Below are 24,720 nucleotides of genomic sequence, written 5' to 3' on the forward strand. Positions count from 1 at the left end.
GAGATCGTCGATCACCGGGCCTCTGATTGGCCGGGAGCGCCATCCTCTCATAGGCTGATGCCTATGAGAGATGGAACAGGATGAATCGCCGTCCTGTTCCATAAAGATTACGGAGGGGAGGAGGGAAGGGGAGGAAGGGAGAGAGAGCCTCATAGAGGCTTGGGGAAAAAAAAAAACACGGCCACAGCGATTGGACCCCTCCTGCGGCATGTCCCCCTAAAGCTCATCACACACCATACAATCTTGGTTGTACAGATTTACCAAATCTATGTAGTATAAGGGCCAACAGATAGAAAATACATTGAATGATTGATTGGATAAGCTCTTATACTACATGAAAGTGGTAAGATTGAACAACCTAGATTGTATGGTGTGTGTTGAGCCTTAGGGACAAAAAAAGGAGGCGAGTCCAATCGCTGGGCTCCATAGCTGGGCTGTGCAGCAGGCTGAAAAGCCTGAGCAGCCCAGCATCACAAAAATGAGCCTGGTCGTTAGGGGGGTTAGCACTGCGGTCGTCAAGTGGTTAACAAACTATTCTCCATCCCTTTCTTGCACCACTGGCTCTGTGGTTGTCATTTGCAGGTTTTGGTGCGCAGTATCAATTATTATGTATAGAGTGCTTGGCAGAGGGGCGTCAATGTAATACTTGCACTGGGGCCCATAGCGCCTTAGTTACTCCACTGTAAAGGCATACATATGAATTGGCCTCCGGGAGACTTGGGCACAGGATACAGCTGGTATATATGGCTTATCCTGCTGCTGTACAAGTTCCCAGCGGCGTTAAATATTATTCCCCCTCTAGGTCCACGTGGATAGTAGAGAATGATGAAATTCAGCTTCCAGCTATTGCTGGAGACCGAATTACAGTGTTTTAAATGTAACTTCTGCTTCGTCTTCGGACGCCGCCGAAGTTACTTAGTGTGCGCCACTATAGCCGTAATTCTTATTACGGCCTATGGTAGAGCCGGCTGCGCCCAAATCTCCTGCGCTGTAATTACAGCATTCGCTGTAAAGGCAGTTTTTATAGCATTATACTGCCCTCTACCACTGCTCACCATGTAAACCTGATGGCTATTACACACATGCGGTTACAGGCGGAGTAAGTGAGGGCTGTTATACATAAGTTTCAGCAATGTACTATTGAGATCACTATGAAGGTGTGGCTGTGAGAACAGCTAAGGCTAAGCTGACTTATAACTGCAGACAGCCTGCTTGCAATGTGCAAACACCTAGAAAACTTTTCCAGACTTTTGCATAAACCTCCATATAAATTCCTGACCGTTATCTTACTGGGTCCAGAAATACAGAATAAAAAAAAAGATTATGTGAAATACTGAACTCTGCAATGTTAGATTAGGACTGCTGTGCGCTGGCTGAATGGTAATCCTGCATAAAACAAGCAGATGTGTTTATCAGTCAACTATAATTATATAAGCAAATTCCTCTCCTTCATTTTGTGAGGAGACAGATGAAACTTGTGCTGTGGTAACGAAGCCTCATTAGCCTGGCAAATACTGGTTGTCGCTGGTAATAACGTATCGTGGAGTGAAACCTTGAATATCCTTTACTTTTCTCACATATTAAAAACTTCAAATTCTCCTTATTTTAATGACACATGGTTTATTAACTGAGTAGAATCCCTAGATAGGCCTAAAATGTCACCTTTTCAAACACCTCTCATAAACTGCTGTAATATTTTTCAAATTGAAGGCTCTTAACACTTGTGCAATTTTTCCAGTATAAATCATTTGGCTGTACTCATAAGGTGTTGAATTTAAAGCAAATGTAATGATGTGAATGAAGAACATTTAACGGACGCAGACCTCTTCCCATCTTTTCAGTCTCGCCAACTCCTCCGTATCCTTCAGTTGCTTGCAGACTTTAAGATGAAATCTTCCATCATTTTACCTTTTTAGAGCGATGAGTCATTTTATGACCATGTCTGTTTATAGTAATTGATGTCTAGCAGATTGCTTCACCACAGAACGTCCTTCTGCAGAAAACGTAGGAGACAGGGTAGTGATACCAGCATTGCATCAAGCTCAGCACAGTTCTCCACATAAATATGCCAACAACAATTACTACTTGGCTATTAGAAATGTGCAAGGATATCTTCCACACAGGTACAGTGTGACTTTCCTCTTACAGAGGAGTTGTATGACGTTAACGCTGTGTTAAAGGACATCCAACCCAAATAGTATTAATTAAACCAAGGTATGTGAATGATTATACTTGCTGAACAGGGAAGCAGGCTAAGGTTAGTGTTACGTAAGAGTTCTGCACACCTGCATATTTTAATATTACAGGCTGCATAGTAGCTTGTAGCTGGTTGATGTTCCTAGTACCAAACTTGGCTTAACTCCTTCCAGGCACATGTACACTTCACACATTATGAGATATCACATGTTTTGGTATTATGAAGTCTTGTATTATTTTGCAGTGTGTGCCACAATGTTGAGAATTATGTGGGCATTGATTGCTTAGGCAGCAAAGTGTTACAGTTCTTTTTAACTGTTAATTAAAGAATAGGTGTGCAATTGTAGTGAAGTATATACTTTTCATGTACTCTATGTGTAAAATTGCGTGTATAACGCAATGCCAACTTTGTTCAATTTCAATCCAATCTTTACAGGGTGTAAACATGCAATATGTATAATGAGTAAATGTTTATGAACCAGCTTATTTGGATTTTCCTGCATACTTAGTTCCTTTATAAAGCTTTTAGTAGAGTGTTTCTGTCAAGTTTCGGAGGTCATGTGATTGGGTCTTCCCATTCAAAAGTAAATACACCTCTTTTATTGTCTGTTTTGTTGCTTCAAATTCTCATCTCCAAAGAGTATAGGTTTATGTCCGGTCTCCAACCTTTCCACCACCCCAAAAAACAAAATTCAGACCCTTTTATATCAGCCAATTTCCATATGTTTGCTTTCAAGGATTCAATAAATATTGCAAATATTCAGGAATTCAGTTGCTGTTGATAGCTTCTTGATAGATCTGGCTTTTGCTTTTGGACCCTTATAGACAGCAGAAAAAGAAAGTGGTCTGGTTTGGCTTATTACTTTCCATGTCAACAATGATGAGTGTAGCTTTCAGGGACAACAAAGGAGTGTAGCTTTCAGGGACAACAAAGGAGTAGTTTGTATATTCAGCAGTGATGCATTGTGGGAGACCTCATATGCAAATTTCAGTCTTGCATAGACTAACATTGTTTTTCACTTGTAATGCGATTTTGAATACAGTAAAAAAAAAAGTGTGATTTTGATACGTGGGGTCCCAGCCTAAAATGGTGAACAGACGCCTGCTCACTTGCATTGCAGTGGTGTATCAGCAGTTCTCCCTCAGTCACCATACCAGTATTTCAAAACTGTCAAACCTGGCTGTTCCTCCACTCTCTTATGGCATGTGCCACTATCAAATACTTATTTAATACTAAACCTCATAAAATAAAGCAAAAGTTAAAAAGTCACTTTGCATTCGCTATAAAAAATAAATATCTCGAATCATTTTTCATGGTTTATATGACAGAGGATTGTTATTTTATAACCTCAGCGTTGAAATAAGATTAAGCTCTGTGTTGGTTGTTATAGGACTTGAGAGGAGCACATGTTCTGTATTTTCTGATGATAGATGAATGATACCTGGCTGCTATCTGCACAGTGTAATCTATTAAGTGTCTGGGTCTTCTTACATAACTGTTAGTGTATGAGTGAGACCAGCATAAAATGTGATCTCACTTACAGCTATGGTGAATTTGTATTCTAGACATGCAACGCTATATGTCAAACTCTGCCACAATTTATTTGTAATACCATACTAAAAGCAGAAAATAGCATGACATATTGGACTTTTCCATGTTTACAGACCTGTAGCCATAGCTACAGATGGAGCATATAACATGTTTAGTATTATTTTCAATTATAGTACTTATATTTATTTAACGCATAGCATACAATGTTCTATTTTAAATTCAAATGAACTATGAAAAAATCTTTCTCTTGCTTCAATACCTGGGAGTTGGTGTCGGGGTTCTTGCGAACCGTTGGGGTTCTGTTGATCCCGTCACTGGTATCAAGGGTTGAGCAGCTCCAGGGCGTGGGGTCTAAATGAGCACGGGTCTTCACCAGCGCACCCCGCAAGGGATGATGGGCCGTCACCCCTAGTGGGTGGCGGACTACTTTGCTGCCTGGTGCTCGGAAGTCACAACCCCCAGGACTACCGCACCAATGACGGAAAGAACAGAGGATACCTGATGGGATAACGGGATACAAGCAGAGTGGACCATTGGGCAAGGACAGGCTAGCAGGACAGATAGGCCTAACCTTAGAGATCCCAGGAAGGAACTGGCTGGCAGGGAAAAACCCAGGAAGGGAGCTGGCTGTGTGGTTCCCAGGAGGCAATGCACAGGCAGGGGGAATCCCGGATAAGGAGCTGACAGCTAGGATCCCAGAAGGAGTACTGACTGACAGGGTAAGACCCGGAGATACTGCCAGTCAGAGGTAGTCAAGGAGAAGGGTGCTGACAGGCTTGGAACCCAGGAGGGAACTGACAGGCTGGAGGAATCCCTGGGATACTGTGGATGACTGGAGAGTTCCTGGAGGGAATTGGCTGGCAGGGAAAACCCTAGGGAAGCTGTAGATGACTGGGAGAGTTCTGGAGGAAACCCACAGGCTGAAGGAAACCCAGGGAAGCTGCAGGTGACTGGGAGAGCTCCCAGAGGGAACTGGCAGGCTGACGGAATTTCCAAGGTAATGTGCAGGTAACAGGAGAGCTCCGGAGGGAACAGGCAGGCTGAGGGAATCCCCAGGGAAGCTGCAGCAGACAGGGAAGTGAGGCAGGGAGACTGACAGGGAACAGGGATGGATGGATGGCAGACCGTAGTCTGACAGGGAGTGCAGCGATCTAGGTAGGCTGCAGGCTCATTAGCAGACAAGCTCTATCAGGCAGACAGGTAACTGACAGGCAGGCAGGTTAGCCAAAGGGGACAACTTGGAGAGGGAGACCCTGGTAGAGGGAAAAGCCAATGGAGGAGATCCAGGAAATGGAAGAGGGAACAGTGGCAGAACACTGTGGCTGTGACCAGGGAAAACAGCAATGAGTGAGTGAGAGTGCTGGACTTATATAGCCAGCCTCTCAATTAGTGTGAGGTGCAGTACCGCCTTTGGCCACTGCATAAGAGGGTAGCAGGGGCGCACACGTACAACAGAGGGAACCGCCAGTACCAAGGAGGAAGTCGGGCTGGCATCTCTCCGCCATGTGGGATGGAGACGAAGGAGCTGTGTGGGACCCGGATGCTGAAGTGAAACAACCAATCGTTACACTCCGCCGCCATTACAGGAAAGCCAGCGTAGGAACTAGGCAAAGTAAGCACAAGCATTTGTGACAGTTGGCCTCAAATTGTATCATCGTGACAGTTGGCCTCAAATTGTATCTGAAGCTAACCAGTATCTTACCAGTAGCTGCATCCCCTATAGGGGGAAGATCCAAGAAACTTAATTGCTTTAAAGTTGCTAATCATAGTAAAATATACATTAAAATCATTTGAATTCATATATGAAAAAAATAAAAAAAATTGGCAAAATATCACAAGGTGCTTTTCAAATTAATCAAGATATCATGCACACCATATGCCTGGGAAATCGAGTGCAATCTTAAAACACCCCCCCCCCTCTCCTTAACCAAGATAGACATTTGCCAAAGATGATGAATTTCCTGCTCCAATTGAGACCCCAATATTTTGTAAATATAAAGTATTGTCAAACAAGAAAAGGTTAGGAGCCAAAACAAACTCCAAGGCGATGATTAGGAAACAATTTAGTTATCTTGAGAAATCACTGCACTTATTGAGGTGGAACTGTAGGCTTCAACCACATTCCTATGGAAACAAATATCTAGACTCGCCCAGTTCAAATCTTCTACCTATTGTGCACAACTAACACCCAACAAGAAATGTTTTACGTCTCGGATCTGTCCAGGCAGACAAACAATGGCATTAATCCAAGTCCCTAATCATTCATTAAAGGGAATCGATTCCCACTGCTGTTGCCCTGCTGGAGGTTATCCTGGTTTGTGCACCTTGGAGAGATGATGGATAAAAATTTCCTAATCATTCCTCAACCGGTCACACTGATTTTCCAACACCCATACTTCATGTCTAAATCCCTTATACCACTGGGGGAAAAAAAATATTCTCTACTCACCATATATGTATCCATGAGCTGTCTCAAAGCCACCTGTGAAGATGCGCGGAAGAGCCGCCGCCATGAGTCGGGCGGAGGCGGCTCTTTCCGCGCACAGCACGGCAGGGCACGGGGAGGCAGCCGCCTCCACTCAGTCTGAGGCGGCTGTCCCCGTGCAAGGCATGGCAGAGCGGGGAAAAACCGCCGCGTCCAGCGCGCAGGTCCCCCGTGCAGAGGCACCGCAGAGCGGTGCTGGTGTGGCTGGGACACATAGTCCCTACAGGTTTAGAGTGATGCGCGCGCGCGCATTCAGGCAGGGAAAATATAGCAGTCAGAAGTAAGTCAGCTGACCAGGCTGGTCAGCTGACTCTGGCTCCACTCCTCATTGGTCCAGCACTTAGGGAGGTGCTGGAAGATGTTTGTGTATATATACTGCTAGCTGGTCATTTCCCTGGTGTCTGGCGTTGCGAACACATACGTAGGAGCACTCAGACCTGTAGTCAGATCCTTAAGTGTGCTGGGACCAGCTGGAGCTGTAATCCTACACTTAGCTAGATTCTGTTGATAGCTAAAGTACTAGTTTGATTGTGACTATCTGTTATGACTTTTTGCCTGCCTGACTATCCTCCTGAACTCTGATCTTGTACCTTGATATTTCTGATACTCTGTTGCCGAATCCCGGCTCGTCCTTAGACTCTGTTTCTGCCTCCTGATCTTGTACCTCGATATTTCTGATACCCTGTTACCGAACCCTGCCTGTACTTTAGACTCCGCCTCCGCCTTCTGTATTTGTACCTTATCTGTCCGTGTGTTAACGACTTGGCTTGTCCGACCTCGAGAACCGACCTCACTATTGGAGGCGGTTCCCCGTCCTGTTAGTGACACTTCCTCCAGAGTGTCACTTTCAGACAATCCTTCCTACTGTCAGCCTGACTCCTCCCGCCTTGGAGGGTTCAGGTCTTCGGAAGGAATCCGTGCAGTACTCCTTACTGCACTGAGGTCTAGTCCTCTAAGTGTTACTGTTACACCAAACACTCTACTCAGGTGAACAGAGGTTAGCTGGTATATCAGATTATCGGTGATACTGCAGATCACTTATAATCTGGTATACATCTGTATTCCCAGTGATTCTGCAGATCACCGGTAATCAGATCCTCTCTGTGCTTCACCGATCGCCAGACCAAAAGAAAGATGGACGCACGCGCTGACCCTCTGACTGTGCTTGCCACTTCGGTGGATAGCATCCATCAAGCACTGGGCCAGCACAAAGCCTTAATTGATGCCCTATCAGGCTCGGTGCGAACCCTTCAGACGTCAGTTAATTCGGTGCGATCCCCTCCTAGTGATGACATACGTATGCCCGTACCTGATAAATTTTCCGGCCACAAGTCTGACTTTCGGAATTTTAAGAGTAGAGTTTTATCATATTTCGAGTTGAGACCCCGATCCTCGGGAACTGAGACCCAACGGGTCATATTTATTAAAACCTTATTAACTGGTGACTCCCAGTCCTGGGCATACAAGCTGCCCCCCACAGATACAGCTCTGACCTCGGTAGAGGAATTCTTTAAAGCCATGGCAGTAATATATGACGACCCAGACCTTGCTGCGACCTCTGAGCGGAGGCTCAAGCTTTTGCGGCAAGGCAAAGGCTCAGTCGAAGATTACGCGGCAGAATTTCACCGGTTGTCAGTTACGGCCAGGTTTGATACCTATGCCTTGTTGGATTATTTCCTGTCTGGGCTGTCGGATGAGGTTTCCGACCTAATGTTAAGCCAACCCGAGCCCAAAACAGTCGACGAGGCCATCTCATCGGCCATTCGAATCGACCGTAGGCTACGTCATAAAAAACAGACTAGGGGAAGTCATCGTGTCAGGGTAACATCTTACGTAGCACCTCCCTCAGCACCCCTGGTATCTCCTTCGGTCTCATCATCTCCAGTCATGCCTCCACCTGAACCGATGCAGATCGGTCGCTCTAAGCTGACCCAAGTGGAGAGAAGACGGAGAATGACTGAACAGTTATGTTTGTACTGTGGTGAAGGGGGGCATAGGGTACGAGACTGTCCCATTAAACCGGCCAATAATAAGTCGGGAAACGCTACCGCCTAGGAGTTGTAAGGGGTGACACCCTGGGCGCCCAACTCACACCCCTAAAAGAAAAACGTTTGCTCCTTCCTTGTACGATTACGTGGGGGGACAAATTTGAAGCCACGGAGGCCTTTGTTGACTCGGGCTCCGCGGCTAACTTTATGAGTTCAGAATTTGCAGAGAAGTTGGGCATTCCACTCACCCCAGTAAAACCACCTATCCAGGTTACTGCTGTGGACGACTCCCCGCTACAAAGGGACCGTCCGTTATCTCAGACACCAGAGGTGGAAATCATTATTGGGGTTCTGCACAAGGAGGCTTTAAGTTTTTTTGTTTTACACATGACTACCTCCACAATTGTCCTAGGTATGCCCTGGCTGCAGCTCCATTCACCGCGGATTGATTGGGCTGCAGGACAATTAACTAGTTGGTCGGACTTTTGTTCCCAGCAGTGTCTAGGGAAGGTGACTTTAGGACAGACCAAGACTCATGTGGAGGGTGTTCCCGAGTCCTATTCTGAATTTTCAGATGTATTTTGTCCCAAGGCTGCTGATCAGTTACCTCCTCATCGCCCTTTCGACTGCCCCATTGATCTCAGTGCTGGTTGTATGCCCCCTAGGGGGTCACCTGTATAACTTATCTGGACCAGAGAAGATGGCTATGCAGGAGTACATTCGTGACAACCTGGCCAAGGGGTTTATTCGGCCCTCCCGGTCGCCTGCTGGGGCCGGTTTCTTTTTTGTTAAGAAAAAAGATGGAGGTCTTCGACCTTGCATCGATTACTGGGGCCTGAATAAAATCACGGTGAAAAATCGCTATCCGTTACCATTGATAGACGACTTATTCACGCAGGTCACAAACGCAAAAATCTTCTCTAAATTGGATCTGAGGGGTGCATACAACCTGATCCGCATCAGAAAGGGCGATGAATGGAAGACGGCCTTCAACACACCCGACGGGCATTACGAGTACTTAGTGATGCCCTTCGGGTTGTGCAATGCGCCAGCCGTCTTCCAGGAATTAATCAATGAGGTATTTAGGGAGGTATTGGGTAGATTCGTGCTGGTATACCTTGATGATATACTAATCTACTCCAACAACCTCCCCGAGCACAGGGTCCATGTTAAATTTGTGTTGAACAAATTAAGACAAAATATGCTTTATGCTAAAGTGGAAAAATGTATTTTCGAGGTGACCACTGTCACGTTCCTAGGGTATGTAATCTCCACCTCAGGCCTGTCAATGGATCCTGCCAAGGTCACAGCTGTGTTGGAATGGCCACAGCCAGTGGGTTTGAAGGCCCTGCAGAGATTTTTGGGTTTTGCGAACTACTATAGGAGGTTCATTAGGGGGTACTCCACGATAGTTGCCCCCCTTACCAGTCTCACGAAAAAAGGGGCAGATACCAACCACTGGTCCCCTGAGGCCGTGGCAGCCTTTTCCCACTTGAAGAAATTATTTTGCTCAGCGCCTATTTTGAGGCATGTAGACACGTCCTTTCCCTTTATTGTGGAGGTTGATGCTTCGGAGGTTGGGGTGGGGGCGGTGCTGTCTCAACGGTCAGGGTTGCAGGGCAGATTACATCCGTGCACCTACTTTTCCCGTAGGTTTTCACCCGCGGAAAAAAATTAAGATATAGGCAACCGGGAACTTCTGGCCATTAAATTGGCGTTTGAAGAATGGCGCCATTGGTTAGAAGGGGCAGAACACACGATCACAGTTTACACTGATCACAAGAACTTGGAATACATCGAAGGGGCTAAGAGACTAAGTCCCCGTCAGGCCCGTTGGTCTTTATTTTTTACGAGATTCAGATTTATAATCACATACACTCCAGGCAGCAAAAACATCAAGGCAGATGCCCTGTCCAGATGTTTCGAACCAGAGACAGCACATTTCCCCGCTCCTGAGTCCATCATCCCGCAGAGACTAGTGTTAGCAGCCACAGAGACCTGGGAGTATTGGACAGAAGTTTTGGGTCCCTTTCAGCAAGATGTTCCTGAGGGAAAACCTGAGGGGGTCATGTTTATCCCACTGCCATTTTGTTTACAGGTTCTACAGATGTTTCATGCCCATAAGAATGCTGGTCATCCTGGAGCTGCCAGAACGCAGGATCTGGTTGCCAGGTGTGCTTGGTGGCCTTCTATGGCAACAGACTGCAAGGAGTATGTCAGGGAGTGTGCGGTATGTGCCAAGAGTAAACCCTCCCGGCTGGCACCTGTAGGAAGGTTACAGCCTTTGCCCACCCCGAGTGAGCCATGGACCCACCTGTCCATGGATTTTGTGGGGGAATGACGGTCATTTGGGTGGTGGTCGACCGTTTTAGCAAAATGGCCCATTTTGTGCCCCTGAAAGGACTCCCCTCGGCTCAGGAACTGGCAGAGTTGTTCATCATTCACGTTTTCCGGCTGCATGGCATTCCGGAAAACATTGTGTCAGAAAGGGGAGTCCAATTCGTGTCCGGATTCTGGAGGGCATTTTGCCACCAAATGGGCATGAAACTGTCTTTCTCGTAAGGCTACCACCCACAGACAAATGGGCAGACTGAACGGATTAATCAGTCGTTGGAGCAATTCCTAAGATGTTACGTTGCGGAGGCACAGAGTGACTGGGTAAAATGTCTGGCCTTCGCAGAATTCGCACAAAATAATTTGAAGAGCGCTTCTTCGGGTTTCTCTCCATTCCAGATTGTGACAGGGAAGTCACCCAAATTCTCCCCTTTTCCAGTTGTCTCTTCTCCATTTCCAGCACTAGAGGATTGGCAGAGGTCACTCAGGGAAAATTGGGGAATTGTTAAGGGAAACTTGCAGAAGGCGTTCCAGATTCAGAAGGGTCAAGCGGACAAGAGACGGTCCGTGGAATGGAAGTTCCAGCCAGGGGATTTAGTCTGGGTGTCCACACGCCACTTGACCTTGAAGCAGCCATCTGCCAAACTGGGTCCCAGGTTTGTGGGTCCATTTTCCGTGACTAAAAGGATCAACAACGTCACTTACGCCATTGATCTTCCTGCCAGCATGCGGGGCGTAAGGTCGTTTCACGTGTCCCTACTTAAACCTGCGGTTCATGTGGGTCCTACTCCTCCTGTGACGGTGGAGGACCAACCTGAGTACGAGGTGGAGAAAATATTAGACTCACGCATTGTACAGAACTCGGTACAATATTTAGTGCATTGGAAAGGGTACGGCATTGAGGAGAGACAATGGGTACCAGGGACTCGCATGCATGCTGATGAGTTAAAGAGGGAGTTTCATGCCTTACATCCAGAAAAGCCTTGAAGGAGCTGTCCGGAGTCCACTCCTCGGGGGGGGGGGGGGGGAGATGCGCGGAAGAGCCGCCGCCATGAGTCGGGCGGAGGCGGCTCTTTCCGCGCACAGCACGGCAGGGCACGGGGAGGCAGATGCCTCCACTCAGTCTGAGACGGCTGTCCCCGTGCAAGGCATGGCAGAGCGGGAAAAAACCGCCGCGTTGGACGCGGCGGTTAGCGCGCAGGTCCCCCGTGCAGAGGCACCGCAGAGCGGTGCTGGTGTGGCTGGGACACATAGTCCCTCCAGGTTTAGAGTGACGCACGCGCGCGCACTCAGGCAGGGAAAATATAGCAGTCAGAAGTAAGTCAGCTGACCAGGCTGGTCAGCTGACTCTGGCTCCACTCCTCATTGGTCCAGCACTTAGGGAGGTGCTGGAAGATGTTTGTGTATATATACTGCTAGCTGGTCATTTCCCTGGTGTCTGGCGTTGCGAACACATACGTGGGAGCACTCAGTCCTGTAGTCAGATCCTTAAGTGTGCCGGGACCAGCTGGAGCTGTAATCCTACACTTAGCTAGATTCTGTTGATAGCTAAAGTACTAGTTTGATTGTGATTATCTGTTATGACTTTTTGCCTGCCTGACTATCCTCCTGAACTCTGATCTTGTACCTTGATATTTCTGATACTCTGTTGCCGAACCCCGGCTCGTCCTTAGACTCTGTTTCTGCCTCCTGATCTTGTACCTCGATATTTCTGATACCCTGTTACCGAACCCTGCGTGTACTTTAGACTCCGCCTCCACCTTCTGTATTTGTACCTTATCTGTCCGTGTGTTAACGACTTGGCTTGTCCGACCTCGAGAACCGACCTCACTATTGGAGGCGGTTCCCCGTCCTGTTAGTGACACTTCCTCCAGAGTGTCACTTTCAGACAATCCTTCCTACTGTCAGCCTGACTCCTCCCGCCTTGGAGGGTTCAGGTCTTCGGAAGGAATCCGTGCAGTACTCTTTACTGCACTGAGGCCTAGACCTCTAAGGGCTGGTGCACACCAAAACCCGCTAGCAGATCCGCAAAATGCTAGCAGATTTTTAAACGCTTTTTTTTATTTTTATGAGGCGTTTTGCTAGCATTTTGCGGATTGCTGCTGCGGTTTTCAGTATAGTAGATTTCATATATTGTTACAGTAAAGCTGTTACTGAACAGCTTCTGTAACAAAAACGCCTGCAAAACCGCTCTGAAGTGCCGTTTTTCAGAGCGGTTTGCGTTTTTCCTATACTTAACATTGAGGCAGAAACGCATCCGAAATCCAAAAAATGCCTCACCCAGGCATTTTTCGTTTCTGCAAAACGCCTGCCGCTCTGGTGTGCACCACCCCATTGAGATACATTGACCAAGCAGATCCGCAGCCGCAAGCGGATCTGAAAACGCCCAAAAAGCCGCTCGGTGTGCACCAGCCCTAAGTGTTACTGTTACACCAAACACTCTACTCAGGTGAACAGAGGTTAGCTGGTATATCGGATTATCGGTGATACTGCAGATCACTTATAATCCGGTATACATCTGTATTCCCAGTGATTCTGCAGATCACTGGTAATCAGATCCTCTCTGTGCTTCACCGATCGTTACACCACCACTCTGTAATTTACAGTGTTAAGAATTACCACATTCTCATTTATAGAATGCACTCAGAACAGAAAACTGAATACTATTCTAGCTGCGCCTAATTTTCAAATGATATAGATAAACTTGCGGTGTTCTATTGTATAATGTATGTCAGTCTACATCCAAATGTGAACTGGCAAATGCATGCATTGTTTTACCCAGTTGTAGAGTTTTATCAGACCCTGTATACGCAATGAGGTTTCACTTGCAGAACTGCATTGAGCACAAATTGTGCCCTAATTCAGTTAAAGAGAAACTCCGACCAAGAATTGAACTTTATCCCAATCAGTAGCTGATACCCCCTTTTACCTGAGAAAGCTATTCCTTTTCACAAACAGACCATCAGGGGGTGCTGTATGACTGATATTGTGGTGAAACCCCTCCCACAAGAAACTCTGAGGACCGTGGTACTCCTGGCAGTTTCCTGTCTGTGAACCTTGTTGCATTGTGGGAAATAGCTGTTTACAGCTGTTTTCAACTGCCAAAAAAGCATGCAGCAGCTACATCACTTGCCAACAGTAAAAATGTCACCATGTAATAAATGTCAGAATGTAAATCAGGGATTTAAAAGATTTTACAATAGGCAAACACTGACTAAATCGTTTATACATAATTATTGTAAAAATGAAGCATTTTTTTATTACATTATTTTCACTGGAGTTCCTCTTTTAACCAGAGTTTGATGGCAGAATATCATTATGTAACAAGTTATGATCTCTTAACATATACACCTTCAGCATGGTGTCTTTATATTGTAAATTGTGTTGATAATTTGATTTTAAATGCAGAACGAACATCCACAATTTTACAGCTCTCATGACACAGCTAGAAAGACTTTGAATACTCCGATTATTATAATTGCTTGTAATGGTGAGCACAGCAGTATCTGAATACATTTTATGTTAGCGGATTGTGGTCTCTACTAGCTGTAGCAGAGGTTTGTGGTTTGGATTATGTGCCACTATTAGTATGAAACGATGCTTGTATGTCCATAAATTGCATTTCCCCAAACCACCAGTCTGATTCATACCCACCCACACTGGAGGATGATGCTTGAAATCTAGCTGATGACTGGGGTATAATATTGACATTTCTTATTTCTGGTATGTTATGAAACAGTGAAGCTAGATTTTAGTTCTTATGTATTCTGCTGCCTGTAAATACTTAGAGGGGCTTTTCTTGAAAGATTGCAAGTTCCTTACAGAGACTGATACGGGGGTGTCCATATATGCTACCAGGCAGTGGATTAGTCCAGATGGGGGAAATGATTGACAAGCTTCTAACCTGTGCAGCTGATTTTCTAGGCAGTCCATTCTCCTCAATGAGCAGTGGTGGCTCCAGGAATTTTTTTTATGGGGTGCTATGCAGGTGCTGGACCAATTTCCGGGGGAGCTGACGACCGCGGCAAAAAATGGGTGTGGCTACAACCTGCGGCACGCGAAGCAATGGGCGTGGTCATGACCGGATGAGGGCAGGGCTAACTGTAATTTAAAGTGAACCCAGGGTGAGAGTGATATGGTGACTGCCATATTTATTTCCTTTTAAACAATTCTAGTTGCCTGGCAGCCCTGCTGATCTATTGGCTGCAGTAGTGAACTGAATTACACCAGAAACAAGCATGCAGCTAATCTTGTCAGCAAACACGATGGAGGCTGGCACTTCCAAAAGTATAAAGCTCTTTATTGTGACATCAATTAAAAATGGCTAATCTTGTCAGTTCTGACAATATTGTCAGAAACCCCTGTTCTGCTGCTTGCTTGTTCAGGGTCTATGGTTGAAAGAATTAGAGGCAGAGGACCAACACGGCAGCCAGGCAGCTGGTATCACTTAAAAGGAGATAAATATGGCAGCCTCAATATTATTCTCACCTCGGGTTCCCTTTAAAAGTGCAACGCAAACACAGAGGGCCCAAGTTTTGGTGACCCTTTCCCCAGAAAATTCACATAATTGTGCAGGTTTTCTCAAGGAAATACACGTAATGTGAGCAGATTTGAACAAAAAACACGTTCAATGACCCCAATATGCACAATCGTTATCCGATATGACCCCAATATGCACAATCGTTATCCGATATGACCCCAATATGCACAATCGTTATCCGATATGACCCCAATATGCACAATCGTTATCAGATATGACCCCAATATGCACAATCGTTATCAGATATGACCCCAATATGCACAATCGTTATCAGATATGACCCCAATATGCACAATCGTTATCAGATATGACCCCAATATGCACAATCCTTATCAGATATGACCCCAATATGCACAATTGTTATCAGATATGACCCCAATATGCACAATCGTTATCAGATATGACCCCAATATGCACAACCGTTATCAGATATGATCGCAATATGCACAACCGTTATCAGATATGATCGCAATATGCACAACCGTTATCAGATATGACCCCAATATGCACAACCGTTATCAGATATGACCCCAATATGCACAACCGTTATCAGATATGACCCCAATATGCACAACCGTTATCAGATATGACCCCAATATGCACAACCGTTATCAGATATGACCCCAATATGCACAATCCTTATCAGATATGACCCCAATATGTACAATGCTCAGCAGATCTGACCCCAATATGCACAATGCTCAGCAGTTCTGACCACAATCAGCAGCACCACCTGAAAAAGAAAAGAAAAACCCATTTACTCACCTACTCAGACCTCCTGTTCCGACCTCCTCCTCTCCCGACCTCCTTGTGGCGCGCAGCTCAGCTCCCACGATCCTCTTCCTTCCTGCAGCCTGCATTACCCGGCGAGCAGGGCTACGGGAAAATGGCCGCCCGAAGCCCTGCAGACTCCTAGTCTGCAGAGGAGGGCTTCGGGCGACCATCTTACCGTAGCCCTGCCTGCTGCTTCGGGCTGCCGCTGTGAACTGACTCGGCGTCTCTTAGACGCCTGAAGTCAGTTCATGCCAGGGGGTGCTTTGGGGGTGCTTGGACAAAATTAGGGAGTGCTTGAGCACCCCCAAGCACCCCCCTGGCGCCGCCACTGTCAATGAGTGAACAGATTCCAAAATGGTAAAAAGAGTGTCAGTACAGCTTCTGGCAGCTTTGGATTCAGCTCATTCTGGTCCGTTTTGTCTGATTGATATGGATACATATGTTGATCAAATGTACCAGTTTGCTTTCTGATGTCATCAAGCGTAGGGGAAGGTCTTTCAGCATTTTGTAGGTTTTCTCTGTTTGATATTAATGGAGCATACTCACCGACGTGTAATGATTGAACGACCTGTGAAGTGTAGATTTTCATCACCCCCAAATATTTTTGTGATAAGTTCAAGTGAAATATGTGTTCAGGTGTCCTCTGATGTTATTGGTGTCCCCTGCGGCATTACAGCATGATGGCTTGCTGTCACCTGACTGCCATAGTATTGTTTCAGTGGTGGGATGCCACTCACCCATCCTCCCATCCCCATACAGCAGAACACAGCTGGTAGCTGAGCAGTGGGGCTGTACAGCACTCCTTCCTAATCTACCCCTCAAAATGTTCGCCAAGAAGAAAACTACCCCCAAAAACACATTCGCCAAGAATAGTTTTATTGTGACAATTTTTAAAGTATGTAAGTAGTCTACAGGTGTTCATACATTACCCAAGCTTGAATCTGCCAGCGGTCGATACCGCAACATGGCCTCCTAATTTTAATTTCCATTGTTGTCCGGCTGAAATTGATTTGATCCAGCATGCTGGAAATATCTCGCTTAAAAGGAAACGGTTGGGTGGTCCAATGGATGACCGATGTACCCCCAGGGCTGGTCCCCCTCACCTCACGAAATGCATTCCCCCGGGGTAACAGTTGTGTGCTCCTCTCCATCGCTGCCAAGCGCCTGTGAGACCTGTACATGGTCACACACATACCACCAGTCCCATATCCCAGGGGCAATGGAGGGATAGATACTGGAGGAGCGGAAAGGTAAGCGTGAGTTCCGCTACAGCACTCACCACAGGCTTGGGGTGAACACATTACATGGGGAGTCCTGAGGGCCAACAGGTGGAGGCGGCTCCACAGATGTCTGGTAGATTTTGAGATGAAATCTGTGTACAGTATGTTGTGCATACATGTAAAAAAGATGCCCAGTACAAAAGGGTGACGGAGATGGCCACTAGTAGAATATACTATACGAGTACTGACAGATTACTGACCATGAGGTGTGCTTGACTATAATGGCCCCTCTTAATTTAGTTTACATCAGAAAGAGGCAAATCGCAGCATTTGTCCTGAAGGACAATTTACCATTGCCAATACCTGTGGGAGAGAAAGCCATTAGTATAGAGGGGGGGCATTTTAATCAATTGATTGGATGGCAGGAACTGGCCCCTTAAAAATGATCTGTAACTAAAGGTGCGTACACACGCACTACGGCCGCCAACGACGGGTCCATCAGACCCTCCCGCTGGGTGGACTTTCAGGCGACAGTAGTGCGTGTGTACGCACTGTTGGCCGATCGTTCAGAAACAGCCTGATCAGTCCGCCGACAGTGCGTACACATGCGTTACTGTCGCCTGAAAGTCCGCCCAGTGGGAGGGTCTGACGGACCCGTCGTTGGCGGCCGTGGTGCGTGTGTACGCACCTTTAGGCCTGGACCCACTAGTAGTGCTTTTGCAAGCGCTTGTGATTTGAAAACCTCTTACTAATGTAATGCTATTGGTGTGATCCCACTTGAGGAATGTGATTTTTTTTTTTAAATACCAATAGCCTTACAATTAGCAAGAGCTTTACAAATCTAAACTAGCGCTTAGAAAAGTCCCAGGCCTAACTCCTCCCCCCCCCACATACTTATAATCCTCCTCACCCTCTGGGATCCAGCGTTGGCAGCCTCCAAACACGTAAAATATAAATATTTACCTACCACAATCCAGCGCAGTAGCAGCTTTCCGAACGGGCTCAGGCGGAAATAGCCAAGCCGGTTCAGGTCTGCTCAACTGCACAGACTCCTCGCCCCTGTGCAGTAGAGCAGACTCGAATGGGCTCGGCTATTTCCACCTGAGCCCATTTGGAAAGCTGCTACTGCGCCTGCGCTGGATCCTAGTAGGTACATGTTGCAGGTGCTCCTGCTCCACAGCCGACATCATCAATGGCCATGGTTTTGGGGGAGCCAGCGCTGATTCCTGAGGCTTAGGAGGATGGGGAAGCCTCAGGATCCAGAGACTTCCCCCTCTGAGGTAAGAATCCCCTGGGGGGAAGGGGGGCTAGGTACAGTGCAAGAGCCTTCTTTTAAATGTATTTTTTTATTGCTTTTACTGATGGGTGACATGGTACAATGCTCTATTTTTCCTTTGTGATTACTGTAATTGGCTTATTGTGATCACAGCGTCAGGAGCCAATGAATTTGGCTGTTGACTGTAGCAGGAGCGCATGGACTCAGGATATTGGATATCTATGCCCTGGCAGAGGCTGCAAATAGAATATAGACTTTAATATGCCACATATGGAGCTGGTTAATAGAGTTGTCCCGAACGTTCGGCCGCGAACATATGTGGTTCGCGTCGAAACGCAAACTTTATGGCAAGTTTGACTCGCCCCTGTACTACATCATTGGGCTAAACTTTGACCCTCTACATCACAGTCAGCAGACACATGACAGCAAATCAGGCTGCACTTCCTCCTGGACCTCCCCCCCCCCTTATATAAGGCAGCTGCGTAGGCCATTATCTCACTCGGTGTTGCTGCAGTAGTGAGAGAAGGGAGAGCGTTACTGCAGGGATCAGGGAAAGCTTAGTTAGGCTCTTGTAGCTTGCTCCTAGCTGATATTTGTTGAAAAGCACCACAAAAAGAGCTCTTTTCAAAACTAATTGTTCTTGTGAACTTTTTTTTTTGTGTGCCACTGACACTGAATTATACAGCCCTGTGTGTTGCAGCTGGCCCTTGCTAATTGCTATACTGTGCAAGGCCCAAGCACATTCAGTGCCTACCTTTTCACTGCACATTTATAATACCAGTCCGCCCGTGCATACCTGTTCTTGTTCACTGCACCTGCGTGCCAAAAAGCAGTGTTATATAGTACCAGTCACTGCATAACTGTTCACTGCACCTGTGTGGGACAGCTGCAAATTTGTAATACCAGTCCGACCGTGCATACCTCTTCATGTTCACTGCACCTCAGTTACCTCAGCCCGACCGTATGAGCTTGAAAACCACCATCGCCTGCACTCTCGCCATGGTGTGCACCAGTCCAGCATGGCCGTCACTACACAAACAGCTGTTTGCGGTGTGTTACACAGTGAGTTTAGTCAGTGTGAAGCAGTACACTAATTACACTACCTGATTGATGTATACACATGCAAGATGTTTTAAAGCACTTTAGGCCTCCAATTTAGCAATAAAATGGGATTTCTGCCCTTAAACCCCACTGTGCGTAAAATCCAGATTTTTCCCCATGACTTTTGGTGTGTATCCCACTCCGCTATGCCCCCCTACAGGTGTTCGACCCCTTGAAACCTCTTTTCCATCACTTTAGTGGCCACAATTAATGTTTGTAGTTTTGAAAGTTCGCCTGCACATTGAAGTCTATGGCGGTTCGAAAGTTCGCATGCAAACTTTTTCAGCATGTTCGCGTTCGAGGTTCGCGAACCTAAAATCAGAGGTTCGAGACCACTCTACTGGTTAATATGGAATTTAGGAAACTGACTGTTGTTTTTAAAGGATACCCGACGTGACATGAGATAGACATGTGTATGTACAGTGCCTAGCACACAAATAACTGTTATGTGTTCCTTTTTTTTTTTCCTTTCTCTGTCTGATAGAGTTAATCAGGTATGTAAGTGGCAGTTCCCGTCTGAGTCAGGACTGAGTCAGACTACAGTGTGACCCTCACTGGTAAGAAATTATAAGTGTAAAACACTTTCCTAGCAGAAAATGGCTTCTGAGAGCAGGAACGAGATAAAAAGGGTAATTAGTTCATAGATTTTAGCTCTGGCATACTTCAATGAATGTGTCATTGAGAAAAAACAATACAACAGTAAAAACCTGAAAAATAGCTTTAAAGAGAACCCGAGGTGGGATTTACTTATGCTAGTGGGGCACAGAGGCTGGTTGTGCACACTAACACCAGCCTCTGTTGCCCCATGGTGTGCCTCCAAGACCCCCCTGCGCACCGCTATACCCCCTGCAGTGCTGGCAACACGCAGCGTGTCGCCAGCACAATGTTTACCTCTCGCCTGTCTGTTAGCGCCGCTCCCCCACCTCCTCTATATCGGCGCTACCCGCCCGCGTCACTTCCCTCCAATCAGCGGGAGGGAAGGGACGTGGGTGGGTAGCGCCGATACGGAGGAGGCGGGGGAGCGGCGCTAACAGACAAGCGAGAGGTAAATATTGTGCTGGCGACGCGCTGCGTGTCGCCAGCACTGCGGGGGGTATAGCGGCGCGCAGGGGGGTCTTGGAGGCACACCATGGGGCAACAGAGGCTGGTGTTAGTGTGCACAACCAGCCTCTGTGCCCCACTAGCATAAGTAAATCCCACCTCGGGTTCTCTTTAAATATAAAATAAAACTGTGGAATACCTTGTCTTTTTTTTAGGAGACGGAAGATAAATGTTTATTTCATTAGTTTTTTTTTTACCTCGGGTGTCCTTTAAAGAGCCTTGGCTAATTTGCACTTGGGATTTGTGCAGCCCTATATTAGTGTGGCACAGATGAGATTGCAAAAGGCCAAAATAATTTTAGCAACAATAATGGGAAATGGCAGTCCGCACTAAGGTTTCTTTTTAAAGTCCAATCACGTGGGTGGTGAGTGTTCACCTGTGGGCATTCCCCAGTCTGAACTCTATAGTTTGGGTCCAAAAAACCATGCCGCACCTCACTGCCACTCAAATTCTGCCATGTGAATCAAACCATACTCCCGTTCTGGGCAGCTGGGGCTTTTGGTGAGGACCAGGAATGTTCAATGAGTACCCCTTTTGATTGTGCATAGAGAAAACTCGATCACTGGCATACCAGGGATAGGGAAGAGTGTGTCCTATGAAGATGCAGAAATCTAGTGGGAGATCAATACATGCACCTTCAGATTATAAAATATTAGGTTGAGAAAGGCAAGTCCAGAGAGCACCGCAAACTTATGCAAATAATAATAATTAAGGGTAAAATGTGCGTATCTAGAGCAAATGGCAAATACAATAGAAAAGAAGAAAAGGATCTCAAAATGCACCAGATTAGCAGAGTAAATGTAAGACTCATTTTTATTAGTATCAAAAAAGCAACATAATATTAGATCAGTAGGTATAAAACCACGAATATCACAATCACATACATAGGGGGACAAAGATAATCCAGCAAAGGGATAAAAAAGCACCCTATAATAAGGGTGGGGTGGTTGCAAAAAATGATATACATGCGGTATTGGGCTAGCAGTAATAAATATATGGTATGTGTAAAAAAAAAAATTGTATATATATATATATATATATATATATATATATATATCAATATGCTATAAGTACATTCAAAATACAGACAAGATGTGCTTACAAAATATACATGTCCTAGTAATGCAAAAATAACAGTGAAGTCACCAAAACAGTAGCCAAGCTAGGCTCAAATGTAACCAATCAAGTTGAAAACCATGTTTGCTGGACCTGCCAGCTATAAAGGGAAGTAGTGAGCGACACAGGGGGGAAGTGGTCTCTGAGGAAGCCGGCAGTTAGCTGGCGACACGTGTTAGACCCTCCGTCGGGTGGTTGCGGCCTCACGCTCCTGTATCGCTCCTTCCACTACTTCCCTTTATAGCTGGCAGGTCCAGCGAACATGGTTTTCAACTTGATTGGTTACATTTGAGCCTAGCTTGGCTACACTTAGATCCTGTTGACTTCACCATTACTGGGACATGTATATTTTGTAAGCTCATCTTGACTGTATTTTGATTGTACCTATAGCATATATATATATATATATATATATATATATATATATTTTTTTTTTTTTTACACAGGTTATTTCTGCATATTTATTAGCGACTTTTTACTTCAGCGCTGAGGTATAAGTTCCGCCCACATATTATATTACATTATTATACCATATATTTATTACTGCTAGCCCAATACCGCATGTATATCATTTTTTGCAACCACCCCACCCTTATTATAGGGTGCTTTTTTATCCCTTTGCTGGATTATCTTTGTCCCCCTATGTATGTGATTGTGATATTCGTGGTTTTATACCTACTGATCTAATATTATGTTGCTTTTTTGATACCAATAAAAATGAGTCTTACATTTACTCTGCTAATCTGGTGCGTTGTGAGATTTTTCTTCTTTTCTATTGTATAAAATATTAGGTTGTCTCAAAGGACACCTGAAGTGAGAGGGATAAGGAGGTGGCCATATTTCCTTATTATTATAAGAACGGTTGTTGTTCTTGATGATCTCTTTGGCTGCAGAAGTGTCTGAATCACACACCTGAAACAAATCCATTCAGATTAGATCAAACATCTGATTTGCATTCTTTTTAGGGTCTATGGCTACAAAGTATTATGCCTGGTACACACCATTCAATTTCCCATCATATTGACAGGTGGAATCGATCATTTCCAACAGGTCCGATCTGATTTCTGATCAATTTTGTACAGAGGTAATCCGAAATAGGTCCGAAAAATAATGAGATCAGATCTGTTGGAAATTGGTTTGACCTGTCAATCTGGAAACTGCATGGTGTGTACCAGGCATTAGAGGCAGAGGATCAGCAGGAAAGCCAGGCAATGCAATTTGCATTGTTTAAATATAACTGCAGCCTCCATATCACTCTCAAATCAGATGTCCTTTAAAAGATCTTTAACTATACTTGCTAACAGTAGAAAATCGCAACAATCTAACAGTAACTGTACTTTGTGATTTAGGCTCCTTTGGAACAGCAGGAAGAATGTGCAACCAGTCATCCCGTGGCATGGACAGTTGTGAAGTCATGTGCTGTGGAAGGGGATATGATACTGCTCGGGTCACTAAGATGGTAAAGTGTGAATGTAAGTTTCACTGGTGCTGCGCTGTACGCTGTAAAGACTGCCTGGAGACTGTGGATGTGCATACATGTAAAGCTGCCAAGGATGCCGGCTGGGGGGAGAATATATAGAACTGCTGATATCTAATTCACTACTGCTCCTGTCCTGAAGAAATACATTGTGAAAATGACCACCTTTATTATACATTATTAAATTATAATAACTTATATTGTAAATGAAGTCCTTGAGATATATATTTGTGCTGCCAATCTATTGAAGATGTGTAATTTCCAGTAAACACAAGTATATACTAGATCTTGTCTTTATGGTGGTGTTTAGCGGGGGGGGGGGGGGGGCAGAGTTACCTACGCATGGGCATTATTCCAGCGTGTGCTGCCAGAAGTGCCATCAGCTTTTACTACTGCTCAGTTGTTTGTTTTTCCATTTTAATTAATTGTACTTGAAACATCTTGTGAATATGTTCAGGGTGCAGGTAAAATGTTACTTTTTGATTAATACAGTACTTGTGGCATGTTCCTGTAATTTCTTTCAGGCTTGTTGTATAACTAGCTTAAAAAGTGCCTGAACTGACATACATGTTTATCTCATCATGTCACATATGTACAGAGCCAAGCATACAAATAACTAGGCTGTGTTCCCTTTGTTCTGCCTGAGAGTTAAACATTCAGGTATGCACCTAGTGAGTTACTCTCTAGTCAGACTATAGCATAACCCTCACTGATAAGGAATAGCAGCCATAAAACTCTGGTAGCAGAGCAGGTTCCTGTCGCAGGACCAGGTGTAGCCAGCGGGAGTGGACAGTGTAATGTCTGCTCCAATGGTCCCCTGTGGTTCGGGGCAGATGCATTCCCCATGTAGCCTATGGCAGTAACGCATCTGCTCTTCTGGGATTTTTGCGGACTGCAAAGAAGTGCGTTCTTCGGATCCCACAGCTCCCTTATCTAAAATAGGGGCAGTTCACTGTTAGTTTCGGGATGAATAGAAAACGGACAAAAAAAAAAGGCCGTTCTCAGCTCAAATGAGAATACAGACTAAAAACTGAAAAAGTCTGTTTAAACAGAATAAAACCTAATTCTTAGGAGGAGTAGGGTAGATATAGTTGATTCTCATCAGTTTTTCAGCTCAGGTGTGCTTTGAAACAACCTGTAAGGTACAAATAAAAAGAGAACTAGGCTTTTCATTTCCCCCTTGACCTGCTGGCTGGGACGCTGTTGCGTTTCACAGCTCACACCTGGAGGAGTCCTGCATTAGCACCCTCTTGCTTCTGTGCAGACATGTGCAGCACAGCCCCACTCTTACACAGATGGGGGTACGGCCACAGGAATATCCCCAACATGCTATTGTCAGGTTCAGAGGGACCCTAGGTGGGTACAGTGGTTGAGGCTGATCCGGGAAGCCCTCTAAATTATTCAGAAGCGTACCTTAACTGTGGTAGCTATTTTTTATTTTTCGTTACAGGTTCACTTTAAACGCAATCCTGAAGTGAAAACATTATGAGATAAGCAACTGGATCTACAGTATAGGACTTTCCTGGAATCCCTCAGTATTTTGTATTTAAAGGTTAAAAG

At 45.6% G+C, this 24,720-nt stretch overlaps 1 protein-coding gene across 4 annotated transcripts in view; it reads left to right on the plus strand.

Moving 5' to 3' along the window:
* Window positions 1-23,410, plus strand: part of LOC137563687 (protein Wnt-2-like) — a 118,730-nt gene extending 95,320 nt beyond the window's left edge. For all 4 annotated transcript variants that reach the window (XM_068276442.1, XM_068276440.1, XM_068276441.1 and 1 more), the window contains exon 5: window positions 23,033-23,410. In XM_068276442.1, coding sequence (XP_068132543.1) covers window positions 23,033-23,262 — 230 coding nt within the window. In that variant the 3' untranslated portion in view covers window positions 23,263-23,410. The remainder of the gene's footprint in view (window positions 1-23,032) is intronic.
* Window positions 23,411-24,720: the final 1,310 nt, after the last annotated feature.

Source organism: Hyperolius riggenbachi, chromosome 3, assembly GCF_040937935.1.
Source record: "Hyperolius riggenbachi isolate aHypRig1 chromosome 3, aHypRig1.pri, whole genome shotgun sequence".
NCBI lineage: Eukaryota > Metazoa > Chordata > Amphibia > Anura > Hyperoliidae > Hyperolius > Hyperolius riggenbachi.